The sequence below is a fragment of the Aegilops tauschii genome, chromosome 6 (genome assembly GCF_002575655.3).
Source record: "Aegilops tauschii subsp. strangulata cultivar AL8/78 chromosome 6, Aet v6.0, whole genome shotgun sequence".
Taxonomy (NCBI): Eukaryota; Viridiplantae; Streptophyta; class Magnoliopsida; order Poales; family Poaceae; genus Aegilops; species Aegilops tauschii.
Window position 1 is genome coordinate 311899901 of NC_053040.3, and position 15112 is coordinate 311915012.

A 15112-nucleotide genomic window follows, 5' to 3' on the forward strand; every position below is an offset into this window, starting at 1 on the left:
CCCATGTATCCTGATGGAGAGTACTGCGGATCAAAGCACATGCCATTTATATAAGTAGCAGTGATCTAAAAGATCTTATATTAGTTTACAGATGGAGTACCTTATATATAACAAAAAAGAAGCAGTAAACTTTACCACTAGAGCAACATCATATACACAGTTTATACCTGAGCTACCAAAATTAACAGTGGCACCAACCGCAAAAGAAAATTCAAGGGAGCCGACCTAAAATCGTGGCATATATATGACCGGTGGATCGAACTACCACTAAGCTGCTAAACAGAATCATGGGAAACTATTTAGTACAATTTTTCAGAAGGAAGGGAATACGTTGTTGAATGTTGAGTACATGGAAAAGAATATAAATACAATGTTTGATTTTCAGTCTAGGAAAAATAGCCGAGTAGATCATTTCACGTGCAAATCCAAGCGTTATTGTACATCCAGCTTGGATTAGATATGAAAATTGGTTGGATCCAGCAAGTAAGATTTAGAGCTCTCCTGGTCGAGGAAAGTTACAAAATTCTTCCAAGAGTGACAGTTATTGCCCAAATAAACTAGATAAAGCCGCCAGATATCCTGCTAGCTGCAGAAGTGTACAAACACAAGATCAGGTATTAGTAGGGCACAACCATTATTTAACGTTCTGGTAAGCAATTTTGGTGTTTTTCGGTGGATAACACATAAATTAGTTGCAGCATTTCTCTGGAAGAAAATGTTTTTTGGTTATATTGAATATTACTGTCTACTAATTAAGATGAATTTCCTCTTTATGCTCAACTTATGTACCTGCCCCAAGATACCCTTTCCTGTCTGACCTTCCAATACCAATGCAGCAGTCAATCCTATCACCGCCAATGCGCCGTTAATAGCTTCTGCTTGATGACGTTTCTGCAAAAAAGATAAGAATGTTGTGGTAAAAGAAATGAAAGATACAAGTAATAGCGTATCAAATGTGTGCTGATTGTGCAGTTCAGAGGGGCATACAACAGATGGGTTCTCCAGGAGTAATACAGATCAAGGTAATAAATTACTTTAGAAGCAATCATATATGCTCAAGGAAAGAGGACAAGCGATTATGCAATTGCATACGGGTCCTAAGATTTCCCCCAATAACACGATAAGACACTACATACATGAAAAAAGAAAATCATACATGCAGCACTGAAGCGTTGCAATTTGAAAGACTAAATTGGGGTCCATGTGAATGTCATTACAATCCACACTTATCTATTTACTAGGTTAGCTTCCTCCATTTTGTGACACACAGTCACATTTTGGTTGAAAGATGAAGTAGACATGAAAATGGCAAATCAAGACAAAATAAAGAACCACATATAACTAGGGGAAAGCCATGTTTTGATTCTAGTTATTTTTTTTCTGACAAATACTGGATTTTATTCTCAAAATGAAGCATAAAGGAGATACAAACACAATGAGCACACGCCCAACCTCTGCATAACTAGGATGTACACACAAAGAACCACGCAAGCAAAGAGCAAAGTCATACAAGACCGGAGCTATGCCTAGACAGAGGAAAAAGAAAAGAAAAACTCCGAAGCGATGAAACAGCAATCGATGAATTACAACAATGACCATATCCGCACCAACCATCTCTTGACATCACAAGGACAATGAAAAAGGTTCTCCAGTAACAATCATATTCAAGTTGCTAAGAATTATTTTTGTTAGTTTGCATCCCCTATAGAAGGATTCCTCTCAGGATTTCGAGAGACATTAGTTTCCATCATTTAACAAATTCTTGATCTGTATAGATTACTGCACAAAATTTCTGTTTGTATGGCTAGATAATATGATGGAATACAACTTATGACATGTGGACTGCACTATCCTAGTTTTCTTTTACCAATAACAACTGAAAGAATTTCCCATTTCATCATCGCTTCTATTCGTTTTAGAAAATATATTTATTCCACAATCATAAATATCTATATTCCTTCGGAGGAGAGATTAATTAGTGGAATTACAGGACAGAAGTAACGAACCTTCAGCTTATCTCTGGCACGAATTTCTTGCATTTGTTTCACTGCTAAGCGCTTAGCTTCCTGTGGATCAACCATTATCACTTTCTGACCTGAACTTCCTTTGCCTTGTGGTGCCTGGTTCATTTGATGAGTTCAGCACCTCTTAGCTACCAAGCAATAATACCAAGAGTAATACAGCTACAACTATAATAAAAAGAAGCTAATTATTTTTCTCAGGATCCCTGTCAGAGTGTTGCAGAATTTCTAGAGCAAGAAAGCCTCCTGCTTGGGAATTAGGACGGAGGATCATGCTACATTTTATAGAACAGTTGATACCAAAACCAGAATATCATATTCGAACAAATTCAGAAGTATATAATGTTGCACTTAGTTAACAGTGATCATTTCCATTTTCTACACTATTAATTTACATTGTATAACCTACCAAACTCAGAACACCACTCAAACCCCAAAAATAAATGGCCTAGAAAGAAGAGCATACATCTGCACTAGCAAGAGCCAGGAAGCTTGTCACATGGCTTCTTCCATACAATATATGTCCGGATTGCTTGCATTGGATGGTCCATCTATGAATACAAAGGCGTGTAATTGACACATCAGCAAATACTATTGATTCTAAATTTAAACACATAAAGAAAACAAGTCATTGGAACACTGATACAGTTAAGTACCTTCTCCACACGCATTCATGTTGAAACATAAACTCTCACCAAATCAGAACTTTGGGATGGTTAGTGCTTGGCTGAAGCGTTCTTAATAGAGAAAAACTGTTACAGAAAGGATGGGCAAGAGGATGTATATTTGGTTTGCCACCCGGCGTGTTTCTAACTTGAATTGCAAACCGAATAGTCCAAGGCATTAATACAACATGCTGTACAATTTATTTCATGATCAAAAGAGGAAAGTGGTGGCCAGCATATCACTCTACAATATTGATAAATTATTTTGTTATTACTAAAAATTGTTTTGGGCTTGCAGCTTATCTCGGAGTAGGTGGTAGGCAATCGTACCTACTAACATTCTACAGAATGAACAGTATAAAAAATTCATCCGAAATGCACGCAGAGCACTTTTTTTTTGAAAGATCCAGCATTGCTGGCGTTCAATTGATTTAGCAGAAGAGGATTACAAAAAGTCTCTCAGACCAAGTGGCCGGAAAGTATCACAAAACGATTTTCTTGTGGGCTAACCACCGCAACAGCCACAACCGACTGGGAAAACGGACGTCGGCGTCATGAAGCAGCCCACCCCGGCCTTCAGTGAAGCAGGAAGCGGAGATGAACATACTGCGCAATCGGGCATGAACCCGAAGCAGAGCAGCGCCCAAGCAGAGCAGAGCAAGAGTGAATCGATGTGATGGGAAGAGCATACCCGAACGTGGAGGACGGAGCCGAGCGCACATGCCCGACCGAGAGCAACGGAGAAGAGGAAGACGCCCGGTGGAGCAGCCGGGGAGAGGGAGAGCACGCCATTCTCGCTGCCCGCGACCGCCTCTCCTGCGCAGAGCTCCTTTTTTATGGACTGCAGCAGCCGTCCAACTCCACCCTCTAGTTTTTCTTCTTCCCTTTTTACTCCTCCATCCTCTTGCGCGTCGTGGTTATCCGAGTCCACATAGGTTTTTTCTCTTTGGGTCCTACGTGGGCTTAGGCCGGCCCATCCCCGAGTCGGCACGAGCCGATTTGCTTCTCCTTGTCCTTGTGTGAACTCAACTGGCGCCGCGACCAACGTTAGCTTCTGTGTGTGGCCGTGGAGGGGCGCGCGCCATGACGACCGCCACTGCCATCGTCGCCGGCCACGGCATCGCCTTCCGCCGGAGCCTCCACCTGCCCAACCCGCCGGGGAAGCCCTCCTTCTCCGTCGCGCGGCCCCACGCGCACAATCGCCTCTTAGTCCCGGCCACGCCGTCGCCGAGGCCGTGCCGGTCCATCTCCTCGGAGAGCCCCACGGCCGCCGAGGCGGACACCGCGGAGGAGCCAGCCGAGGAGAACGAGGAGGATGATGTGGACCCGCTGGCGGAGGTGTGCTACCTGGACCCGGACGCGGACGCGGAGGGGATCCGGGAGTGGGAGGTGGACTTCTGCTCGCGGCCCATCCTGGACGCCAGGGGCAAGAAGGTGTGGGAGCTGGTGGTGTGCGACGCGACGCTGTCGCTCCAGTTCACCCGCTTCTTCCCCAACACCTCCATCAACAGCGTGACGCTCCGGGACGCGCTCGCCTCCGTGGCCTCCTCCCTCGGCGTGCCGCTCCCGGACCGCGCGCGCTTCTTCCGGTCGCAGATGCAGACCATCATCTCCCGCGCCTGCAACGACCTCGGGGTCAAGGCCGTGCCCAGCCGCCGCTGCGTCTCCCTGCTGCTCTGGCTGGAGGAGCGCTACGAGACCGTCTACAGCCGCCACCCCGGCTTCCAGAAGGGCACCAAGCCGCTGCTCACGCTCGACAACCCCTTCGCCACCAACCTGCCCGACAACCTCTTCGGCGACAAGTGGGCATTCGTGCAGCTCCCCTTCGACGGTCAGTGCCGCCACGAACTAGTTCCTCTCTACTACGTACCACATTTAAACATCTCTGCGAAATTCTCGCCTTCTGATTGTGTTGGCTTGTTGCTCAGATGTGAGGGAGGAGGTGGAGTTGCTGGAGAGGAGGTACGCGTTCGGGGCGGGGCTCGATTTGGACCTCTTGGGGTTCGAGCTCGATGAAACCACGCTAGTCCCTGGGGTTGCCGTAGAATCTTCGCGCGCCAAGCCTCTGGCGGGTAAGTTTCTATACTCATACTGTCATACTACTACTTGCCGAGATAATTGGTCAGATGTGATGTAAGCGTGTGGAAAATTCAGTTATAAGGTAGCACCTGCTAGGTTCTGATTGTAGTTAGGCAACAAAACTTCGGTCACTGTTGATTGCATTAAGTAGTGGGTCTGATTAACTCCTACCTGTTGATTTTAAGCAGTAGCAAATTAATTGAGGTGGGAAGGGCGTAGTTTGAAGAGTCTGATAACATTCAGCGAAATGCTTTGGGCAGACCAGAGCATCGCACTAGGTCAAAGATTTTAAGCATTTAAGCAATGTTCCCATGTTGCGTCACATGAATAAAAAAACTGACTGAAGCCCCTGCACAATGTTCCTGTTTCTTTGTTGAGCCTATTCTCTTGTGAGATGCATGTCAATCAGCTCTCAGATCTTTGTTTCTTCAACTCCTGCAGCTTGGATGAATGGGTTAGAGATTTGTTCAATGGAGGTTGACACCGGCAGAGCGAACCTGATCCTGTCAGCCGGGGTTTCTACCAGATACGTCTACGCCGGCTACCAGAAGAGCGCCGCGACGACGCAGGAGGCAGAAGCGTGGGAGGCGGCCAAGAAGGCCTGCGGCGGCCTGCACTTCCTGGCCATCCAAGAGAACCTCAACTCCGATAGTTGCGTGGGTTTCTGGCTCCTGCTGGACCTGCCGCCACCGCCTGTATGATCTGGGTAGCGCGTGTGTTGTGACTTCCACTGAAATCACTGTAGTATGTGTAGTGCCAATCAGATTTTGCAGTACAAGGTGATTTCATTTTAGCTCGTTGATTACTGCACAGAGGTGTACTTTATGGAAAGAAAGGAGAGGAAAGGTCATACTTTAAGTTTGGTGCCACTTTAGCAAAAAGAACGAGAGTTTAGTCCACTTTTCCGTTGGTGTATTACGCTAGCTGCGTTGTTAGACTGCAGCTATTCATACGCGATGATGTGAATCTAGGACCACAGACTGAAGTTCTATTGTTGCGGGTGAGCATCTCTATCTGATCCCTATAAATTTAGTCTCTTATATAGCCCCTCATCCTTTAACTCCTTATATTTGTTCCGTAAAAAAAAGCGCTTCCTAGCCAAACTCTCAAACTTTCTATCCTCACATGTAAGCCTCTCCCCCCAAAAAACTTCAATGGCATAAGCCGGAACAGGCAATGGAGCTAGCGGGCTGCTCTGGCTCCGGGGGCGATTTGCCCGGCGCGGCGTCTCCCCCACCTCCGCCGCCCCCGTCCTCTCCGTCGGCGGCCGCCCCCACCCCCCCAGTGGCGGAGCCACCTCCCGGCTAGCCGGGGCAGCTGCCCGGGCTGTGCCATGCATTGTCCTTTGACCACTAGTAGTTAATGGAGAGCCAAGCATCATGTTGCATGGGCAAACAACCGGCAGGCAGGAGCATCGTGGACTTTGACCCGGCTCACTGGCCGAGCTGGCTCCGCCACTGCCCCTGCCCCTCTCTCCACGACTGCGCCGCCCGCCTCCTTGCCGTGCCCGCCGTCCCCCTCTGCCCCGGCGCGGGTCATCTGGGCGGATTTGGCCGAGGCCAACGACATCGCGGCGGGCCGCCCGATGGTGTGCCGCGACCATGGCCCCCCTGCTCCTGCTCGTGTCCGGCGGCTGGATGATGCCGGTGGCCCTACTCCCGGGGGTGGGAGTTCGGCCGCCCGCTCGTCCGACCGGCATCGACGTCAGCCACTGAGCTAGCCTCAGGTGCCGGGGAGCCAAGGGCCGCCCTTGGGGTCGGGACGCCGCCACCGCCGCCGGCCGCATGGCTGGGGAGTTGCTGGTTGGGCTGACAGTGGCTCCGTGCTTTCCTCCTGGCGCGTTGGTGCTGCTCCCTCTGTTGGAAATATGCCCTAGAGGCAATAATAAATTGGTTATTATTATATTTCCTTGTTCATGATAATCGTTTATTATCCATGCTAGAATTGTATTGATAGAAAACTCAGATACATGTGTGGATACATAGACAACACCATGTCCCTAGTAAGCCTCTAGTTGACTAGCTCGTTGATCAATAGATGGTTATGGTTTCCTGACCATGGACATTGGATGTCGTTGGTAACGGGATCACATCATTAGGAGAATGATGTGATGGACGAGACCCAATCCTAAGCCTAGCACAAGATCGTGTAGTTCGTTTGCTCAGAGCTTTTCTAATGTCAAGTATCAGTTCCTTAGACCATGAGATTGTGCAACTCCCGGATACCGTAGGAATGCTTTGGGTGTACCAAACGTCACAACGTAACTGGGTGGCTATAAAGGTGCACTACAGGTATCTCCGAAAGTATCTGTTGGGTTGGCACGAATCGAGACTGGGATTTGTCACTCCGTGTAAACGGAGAGGTATCTCTGGGCCCACTCGGTAGGACATCATCGTAATGTGCACAATGTGACCAAGGAGTTGATCACGGGATGATGTGAGTTACGGAACGAGTAAAGAGACTTGCCGGTAACGAGATTGAACAAGGTATCGGGATACCGACGATCGAATCTCGGGCAAGTAACATACCGATAGACAAAGGGAATTGCATACGGGATTGATTGAATCCCCGACATCGTGGTTCATCCGATGAGATCATCGTGGAACATGTGGGAGCCAACATGGGTATCCAGATCCCGCTGTTGGTTATTGACCGGAGAACGTCTCGGTCATGTCTGCATGGTTCCCGAACCCGTAGGGTCTACACACTTAAGGTTCGATGACGCTAGGGTTATAGGGAAAGTATGTACGTGGTTACCGAATGTTGTTCGGAGTCCCGGATGAGATCCCGGACGTCACGAGGAGTTTCGGAATGGTCCGGAGGTAAAGATTTATATATGGGAAGTCCTGTTTTGGTCACCGAAAAAGTTTCGGGTGTTATCGGTAATGTACCGGGACCACCGGGAGGGTCCCGGGGGTCCACCAAGTGGGGCCACCAGCCCCAGGGGGCTGCGTGGGCCAAGTGTGGGAGGGGACCAGCCCCAGGTGGGCTGGTGCGCCCCCCCACCAAGGCCCAAGCGCATGGGAGAGTGGGAGGGGGCAAACCCTAGGTCCAGATGGGCCTTGAGGCCCACCCTAGTGGCGCCCCCCCTCTCCTCCCCTTGGCCGCCCCCCTTGGATGGGATCTAGGGCTGGCCGCCTCCTCTTGGGGTGGGAACCCTAGAGGGGGGCGCAGCCCCCTCCCCCCTATATATAGTTGAGGTTTGGGCTGCCCAAGAGACATGAGAACGTCTCTCTTTCGGTGCAGCCCTACCCCTCTCCCTCCTCCTCCTCTCCCGCGGTGCTTGGCGAAGCCCTGCGGGATTGCCACGCTCCTCCACCACCACCACGCCGTCGTGCTGCTGCTGGATGGAGTCTTCCCCAACCTCTCCCTCTCTCCTTGCTGGATCAAGGCGTGGGAGACGTCACCGGGCTGCACGTGTGTTGAACGCGGAGGCACCGTTCTTCGGTGCTTAGATCGGAATCAACCGCGATCTGAATCGCTACGAGTACGACTCCTTCATCCGCGTTCTTGCAACGCTTCCGCATCGCGATCTACAAGGGTATGTAGATGCACTCCCTTTCCCCTCGGGTCTAGAGTACTCCATAGATTGATCTTGGTGTTGCGTAGAAAATTTTGAATTTCTGCTACGTTCCCGAACAGTGGCATCATGAGCTAGGTCTATGCGTAGTTTCTATGCACGAGTAGAACACAAAGTAGTTGTGGGCGTCGATTTTGTCAATTTACTTGCCGTTACTAGTCTTATCTTGATTCGGCGGCATCGTGGGATGAAGCGGCCCGGACCGACCTTACACGTACTCTTACATGAGACAGGTTCCACCGACTGACATGCACTAGTTGCATAAGGTGGCTAGCGGGTGTCTGTCTCTCCCACTTTAGTCGGATCGGATTCGATGAAAAGGGTCCTTATGAAGGGTAAATAGAAATTGGCATATCACGTTGTGGCTTTTGCGTAGGTAAGAAACGTTCTCGCTAGAATCCCATAGCAGCCACGTAAAACATGCAACAACAATTAGAGGACGTCTAACTTGTTTTTGCAGGGTATGCTATGTGATGTGATATGGCCAAAAGGATGTGATGAATGATATATGTGATGTATGAGATTGATCATGTTCTTGTAATAGGAATCACGACTTGCATGTCGATGAGTATGACAACCGGCAGGAGCCATAGGAGTTGTCTTAATTTATTGTATGACCTGCGTGTCAATGAAAACGCCATGTAATTACTTTACTTTATTGCTAACCGTTAGCCATAGTAGTAGAAGAAATAGTTGGTGAGACAACTTCATGAAGACACGATGATGGAGATCATGGTGTCATGCCGGTGACGATGATGATCATGGCGCCCCGAAGATGGAGATCAAAAGGAGCAAAATGATATTGGCCATATCATGTCACTATTTGATTGCATGTGATGTTTCTCATGGTTTTACATCTTATTTGCTTAGAACGACGGTAGCTTAAATAAGATGATCCCTCGCTAAAATTTCAAGAAAGTGTTCCCCCTAACTGTGCACCGTTGCGAAGGTTCGTTGTTTCGAAGCACCACGTGATGATCGGGTGTGATAGATTCTAACGTTCGAATACAGCGGGTGTTGACGAGCCTAGCATGTACAGACATGGCCTCGCAACACATGCGAAACACTTAGGTTGACTTGACGAGCCTGGCATGTACAGACATGGCCTCGGAACACAAGAGACCGAAAGGTCGAACATGAGTCGTATAGTAGATACGATCAACATGGAGATGTTCACCGATGATGACTAGTCCGTCTCACGTGATGATCGGACACGGCCTAGTTTGACTCGGATCATGTATCACTTAGATGACTAGAGGGATGTCTATCTGAGTGGGAGTTCATTAAATAATCAGATGAACTTAATTATCATGAACATAGTCAAAAGGTCTTTGCAAATTATGTCATAGCTTGCGCTTTAGTTCTACTGTTTAAGATATGTTCCTAGAGAAAATTTAGTTGAAAGTTGATAGTAGCAATTATGCGGACTGGGTCCGTAAACTGAGGATTGTCCTCATTGCTGCACAGAAGGCTTATGTCCTTAATGTACCGCTCGGTGTGCTGAACCTCAGCGTCGTCTGTAGATGTTGCGAAACATCTGACATACACGTTTTGATGACTACGTGATAGTTCAGTGCGTAATGCTAACGGTTTAGAATTGTGGCACCAAAGACGTTTTTGAAACGTCGCAGAACATATGAGATGTTCCGAAGATTGAAATTGGGATTTCAGACTAGTGCCCACGTCAAGAGGTATGAGACCTCTGACAAGTTTCTTAAGCCTGCAAACTAAGGGAGAAAAGCTCAATCGTTGAGCATGTGCTCAGATTGTCTGAGTACCACAATCGCTTGAATCGAGTGGGAGTTAATCTCCCAGATGAGATAGTGATGGTTCTCCATAGTCACTGCCACCAAGCTAGTAGAGCTTCGTGATGAACTATAACATATCAGGGATAGTTATGATGATCCTTGAGCTATTCGCGATGTTTGACACCGCGAAAGTAGAAATCAAGAAGGAGCATCAATTGTTGATGGTTAGTAAAACCACTAGTTTCTAGAAGGGCAAGGGCAAAAGGGATGCTTCATGAAACAGCAAATCATCTGCTCTAGTGAAGAATCCCAAGGTTGAACCCAAACCCGAGACTATGTGCTTCTGTAATGAGGGGAACGGTCACTGAAGCAGTACTACCCTAGATATTTGGTAGATGAGAAAGGCAGGCAAGGTCGACAGAAGTATATTGGATATACGTTATATGAATGTGTACTTTACTAGTACTCCTAGCAGGACCAGGGTATTAGATACCGGTTCGGTTGCTAAGTGTTAGTAACTCGAAATAAAAGCTGCGGAATAAATGGAGACTAGCTAAAGGTGAGATGACGATATGTGTTGGAAGTGTTTCCAAGGTTGATGTGATCAAGCATCGCATGCTCCCTCTACCATCGAGATTTGGTGTTTGCGTTGAGCATGATTGGATTATGTTTATCGCAATACGGTTATTCATTTAAGGAGAATAATGGTTACTCTGTTTATTTGAATAATACCTTCAATGGTCTTGCACCTAAAATGAATCTCGATCGTAGTGATACGCATGTTCGTGCCAAAAGATATAAAATAGTAATGATAGTTCCACATACTTGTGGCACTGCCATTTGAGTCATATTGGTATAGAACGCATGAAGAAGCTCCATGTAGATGGATCTTTGGACTCACTCGTTTTTGAAAAGATTGAGACATGCGAACCATGTCTATTGGTATATATGCATGAAGAAACTCCATGCAGATGGATCGTTTGGACTCACTTGATTTTGAATCACTTGAGACATGCAAATCATGCCACATGGGCAAGATGACTGAAAGGCCTCGTTTTCAGTAAGATGGAACAAGAGAGCAACTTGTTGGAAGTAATACATTTTGATGTGTGCAGTCCAATGAGTGCTGAGGCATGCAGTGGATATCGTTATGTTCTTACTTCACAGATGATTTGAGTAGATGCTGAGTGTATTTACTTGATGAAACACAAGTCTGAATTATTGAAAGGTTCAAGTAATTTCAGAGTGAAGTTGAAGATCGTCGTGACAAGAGGATAAAATGTCTGTGATATGATCATAGAGATGAGTATCTGAGTTACGAGTTTGGCACACAATTAAGACATTGTGGAAAGTGTTTCACAATTAATACCGCCTGGAACACCATAGTGTGATGGTGTGTACGAACATCATAATTGCACCCTATTGGATATGGTGCATACCATGATGTTTCTTATCGAATTACCACTATCGTTTATGGGTTAGGCATTAGAGACAACCGCATTCACTTTAAAAAGGGCACCACGCAGTTCTGTTGAGACGACACCGTTTAGAGAAACCTAAGTTGTCGTTTCTTAAAAGTTTGGGGCTGCGATGCTTATGTGAAAAAGTTTCAGGCTGATAAGCTCGAACCCAAAGCGGATAAATGCGTCTTCATAGAATACCCAAAAACAGTTGGATATACCTCCTATTTCAGATCTGGAAGCAAAAGTAATTGCTTCTAGAAATGGGTCCTTTCTCGAGGAAAAGTTTCTCTCGAAAGAATTGAGTGGGAGGATGGTGGAGACTTGATAAGGTTATTGAACCGTCACTTCAACTAGTGTGTAGCAGGGCACAGGAAGTTGTTCCTGTGGCACCTACACCAATTGAAGTGGAAGCTTATGATAGTGATCATGAAACTTCGGATCAAGTCACTACCAAACCTCATAGGACGACGAGGATGCGTACTACTTCAGAGTAATGCGTAATCCTGTCTTGGAAGTCATGTTGTTGGACAACGATGAACCTACGAGCTATGGAGAAGCGATGGTGGGCCCATATTCCGACGAATGGCTCGAAGCCATGAAATCCGAGATAAATGGATCTTTAAGAAGAAGACGGACATGGACGGTAATGTTACCGTCTATGAAGCTCGACTTGTGGCAAAGAGTATTTTCACAAGTTCAAGGAGTTGACTACGATGAGATTTTCTCATCCGTAGCGATGCTTAAGTCCGTCGAAATCATGTTAGCATTAGCTGCATTTATGAAATCTGGCAGATGGATGTCAAAACAAGTTTCCTTACCAGTTTTCGTAAGGAAAGATTGTATGTGATACAATCAGAAAGGTTTTGTCGATCCTAAGGATGCTAAAAGGTATGCTAGCTCCAGCGATCCTTCCATGGACTAGAGCAAGCATCTCGGAGTCAGAATGTACGCTTTGATGGAGTGATCAAAGTTTTTGGGTTTATACAAAGTTTGTTAGAAACTTGTGAGTGGGAGCGCTACAACATTTCTGATAAGTATATGTGAATGACATATTGTTGATCCGAAATGATGTAAAATTTCTGGAAAGCATAAAAGGTTGTTTGAAAGGAGTTTTTCAAAGGAAGACCTGGATAAAGCTGCTTACATATTGGGAATCAAGATCTATAGAGATAGATCAAGACGCCCGATGGTACTTTCAAAGAACGCACACCTTGACATGATTTTGAAAGAGTTCAAAATAGATCAGCAAAGAAGGAGTTCTTGGCTGTGTTACAAGGTGTGAGTATTGAGTAAGACTCAAGACCTGACCACAGCAGAAGAGAGAGAAAGGACGAAGGTCGTCCCCTATGCTTTAGACATAGGCTCTACAGTATGCTATGCTGTGTACCGCACATGAAGTGTGCCTTGCCATGAGTTGGTCAAGGGGTACAATAGTGATCCGGGAATGGATCACATGACAGCGGTCGAACTCATCCTTAGTATTTAGTGGACTAAGTAATTTTCTCGATTATGGAGGTGAAAAGGAGTTCGTCGTAAAGGGTTACGTCGATGCGAACTTTGACACTAATCGGGATGACTCTGAGTAGTAAACCGGATTCATATAGTAGAGCAATTATTTGAAATGGCTCCAAAGAGCGCGTGGTAGCATCCACAAGATGACATAGATATTCGTAAAGCACACACGGATCTGAAAGGTTCAGACCCGTTGACTAATAACCTCTCTCACAAGCATAACATGATCAAACCAGAACACATTGAGTGTTAATCACATAGTGATGTGAACTAGATTGTTGACTCTAGTGAACTCTTTGGATGTTGGTCACATGGTGATGTGACCTATGAGTGTTAATCACATGGTGATCTGAACTAGATTATTGACTCTAGTGCAAGTGGGAGACTGTTGGAAATATGCCCTAGAGGCAATAATAAATTGGTTATTATTATATTTCCTTGTTCATGATAATCGTTTATTATCCATGCTAGAATTGTATTGATAGGAAACTCAGATACATGTGTGGATACATAGACAACACCATGTCCCTAGTAAGCCTCTAGTTGACTAGCTCGTTGATCAATAGATGGTTACGGTTTCCTGACCATGGACATTGGATGTCATTGGTAACGGGATCACATCATTAGGAGAATGATGTGATGGACGAGACCCAATCCTAAGCCTAGCACAAGATCATGTAGTTCGTTTGCTCAGAGCTTTTCTAATGTCAAGTATCAGTTCCTTAGACCATGAGATTGTGCAACTCCCGGATACCGTAGGAATGCTTTGGGTGTACCAAACGTCACAACGTAACTGGGTGGCTATAAAGGTGCACTACAGGTATCTCCGAAAGTATCTGTTGGGTTGGCACGAATCGAGAATGCGATTTGTCACTCCGTGTAAACGGAGAGGTATCTCTGGGCCCACTCGGTAGGACATCATCGTAATGTGCACAATGTGACCAAGGAGTTGATCACGGGATGATGTGAGTTACGGAACGAGTAAAGAGACTTGCCGGTAACGAGATTGAACAAGGTATCGGGATACCGACGATCGAATCTCGGGCAAGTAACATACCGATAGACAAAGGGAATTGCATACGGGATTGATTGAATCCCCGACATCGTGGTTCATCCGATGAGATCATCGTGGAACATGTGGGAGCCAACATGGGTATCCAGATCCCGCTGTTGGTTATTGACCGGAGAACGTCTCGGTCCTGTCTGCATGGTTCCCGAACCCATAGGGTCTACACACTTAAGGTTCGATGACGCTAGGGTTATAGGGAAAGTATGTACGTGGTTACCGAATGTTGTTCGGAGTCCCGGATGAGATCCCGGACGTCACGAGGAGTTTCGGAATGGTCCGGAGGTAAAGATTTATATATGGGAAGTCTTGTTTTGGTCACCGGAAAAGTTTCGGGTGTTATCGGTAATGTACCGGGACCACCGGGAGGGTCCCGGGGGTCCACCAAGTGGGGCCACCAGCCCCAGAGGGCTGCGTGGGCCAAGTGTGGGAGGGGACCAGCCCCAGGTGGGCTGGTGCGCCCCCCCACCAAGGCCCAAGCGCATGGGAGAGTGGGAGGGGGCAAACCCTAGGTCCAGATGGGCCTTGAGGCCCACCCTAGTGGCGCCCCCCTCTCCTCCCCTTGGCCGCCCCCCTTGGATGGGATCTAGGGCTGGCCGCCTCCTCTTGGGGTGGGAACCCTAGAGGGGGGCGCAGCCCCCTCCCCCCTATATATAGTTGAGGTTTGGGCTGCCCAAGAGACATGAGAACGTCTCTCTTTCGGTGCAGCCCTACCCCTCTCCCTCCTCCTCCTCTCCCGCGGTGCTTGGCGAAGCCCTGCGGGATTGCCACGCTCCTCCACCACCACCACGCCGTCGTGCTGCTACTGGATGGAGTCTTCCCCAACCTCTCCCTCTCTCCTTGCTAGATCAAGGCGTGGGAGACGTCACCGGGCTGCACGTGTGTTGAACGCGGAGGCACCGTTCTTCGGTGCTTAGATCGGAATCAACCGCGATCTGAATCGCTACGAGTACGACTCCTTCATCCGCGTTATTGCAA

General features: G+C 47.3%; 2 protein-coding genes across 2 annotated transcripts; one reads left to right on the forward strand and one right to left on the reverse strand.

Annotated features, from left to right (window-relative positions):
* Positions 1-296: 296 nt before the first annotated feature.
* On the reverse strand, positions 297-3577 carry LOC120966475 (uncharacterized). The gene is made up of 5 exons (XM_040392547.3): positions 3378-3577; positions 2488-2572; positions 2007-2120; positions 790-891; positions 297-586 (listed from the first exon to the last, which is right to left on the reverse strand). The coding sequence occupies exons 1-5, from the start codon at positions 3476-3478 to the stop codon at positions 542-544; spliced, it is 447 nt and encodes a 148-aa protein (XP_040248481.1). The 5' UTR covers positions 3479-3577; the 3' UTR covers positions 297-541.
* A 95-nt stretch (positions 3578-3672) lies between these two features.
* On the forward strand, positions 3673-5646 carry LOC109779948 (protein TAB2 homolog, chloroplastic). The gene is made up of 3 exons (XM_020338547.4): positions 3673-4517; positions 4615-4758; positions 5207-5646. Exons 1-3 carry the CDS (start codon positions 3770-3772, stop codon positions 5464-5466), a joined length of 1152 nt encoding a protein of 383 aa, XP_020194136.1. The 5' UTR covers positions 3673-3769; the 3' UTR covers positions 5467-5646.
* The last annotated feature ends 9466 nt before the right edge of the window (positions 5647-15112 follow it).

Excerpts from the sequence above, each read along its gene's own strand:
- LOC120966475 (XM_040392547.3), bottom strand. The coding sequence starts at position 3,478 with ATGGCGTGCTCTCCCTCTCCCCGGCTGCTCCACCGGGCGTCTTCCTCT. Across the intron at positions 2,573-3,377 it reads GCTCCGTCCTCCACGTTCGG|ATGGACCATCCAATGCAAGC; the intron begins GTATGCTCTTCC and ends TTGTATTCATAG. Across the intron at positions 2,121-2,487 it reads TGGCTCTTGCTAGTGCAGAT|GCACCACAAGGCAAAGGAAG; the intron begins GTATGCTCTTCT and ends CAAATGAACCAG.
- LOC109779948 (XM_020338547.4), top strand. The coding sequence starts at position 3,770 with ATGACGACCGCCACTGCCATCGTCGCCGGCCACGGCATCGCCTTCCGC. Across the intron at positions 4,518-4,614 it reads CGTGCAGCTCCCCTTCGACG|ATGTGAGGGAGGAGGTGGAG; the intron begins GTCAGTGCCGCC and ends CTTGTTGCTCAG. Across the intron at positions 4,759-5,206 it reads GCGCGCCAAGCCTCTGGCGG|CTTGGATGAATGGGTTAGAG; the intron begins GTAAGTTTCTAT and ends CAACTCCTGCAG.